Source organism: Phaethon lepturus, unplaced genomic scaffold (genome assembly GCF_000687285.1).
Source record: "Phaethon lepturus isolate BGI_N335 unplaced genomic scaffold, ASM68728v1 scaffold26271, whole genome shotgun sequence".
NCBI lineage: Eukaryota > Metazoa > Chordata > Aves > Phaethontiformes > Phaethontidae > Phaethon > Phaethon lepturus.
Window position 1 is genome coordinate 2,624 of NW_010517366.1, and position 222 is coordinate 2,845.

The window sequence follows — 222 nt, forward strand, 5'->3', positions numbered from 1 at the left end:
GGGCGTGGCGCAGGTACGGCTGCACCGCGGCGAGACCTACGGCACGGCTTGTGCCGAATGCTGCCTGGCCAGGGATCCCTACTGCGCCTGGGACGGCACCGCCTGCACCCGCTACCAGCCCTCTGGCAAGCGCCGCTATCGCCGCCAGGACGCCCACCATGGCAACCCCGTGCACCAGTGTCTGGACCAGAACCTGACTGGTGAGAGACTGGGAGGGGGTGC

General features: G+C 69.8%; 1 protein-coding gene across 1 annotated transcript in view; it reads left to right on the forward strand.

Annotated features, from left to right (window-relative positions):
- Positions 1 to 200, forward strand: part of LOC104627964 (semaphorin-3G-like) — a gene marked incomplete at both ends in the record, with an annotated part of 2,820 nt that extends 2,620 nt beyond the window's left edge. Inside the window, one exon of the mRNA XM_010296382.1 lies at positions 1 to 200. This exon is cut by the window's left edge and continues 27 nt beyond it. Within this exon, the coding sequence (XP_010294684.1) occupies positions 1 to 200 (200 nt within the window).
- Positions 201 to 222: the final 22 nt, after the last annotated feature.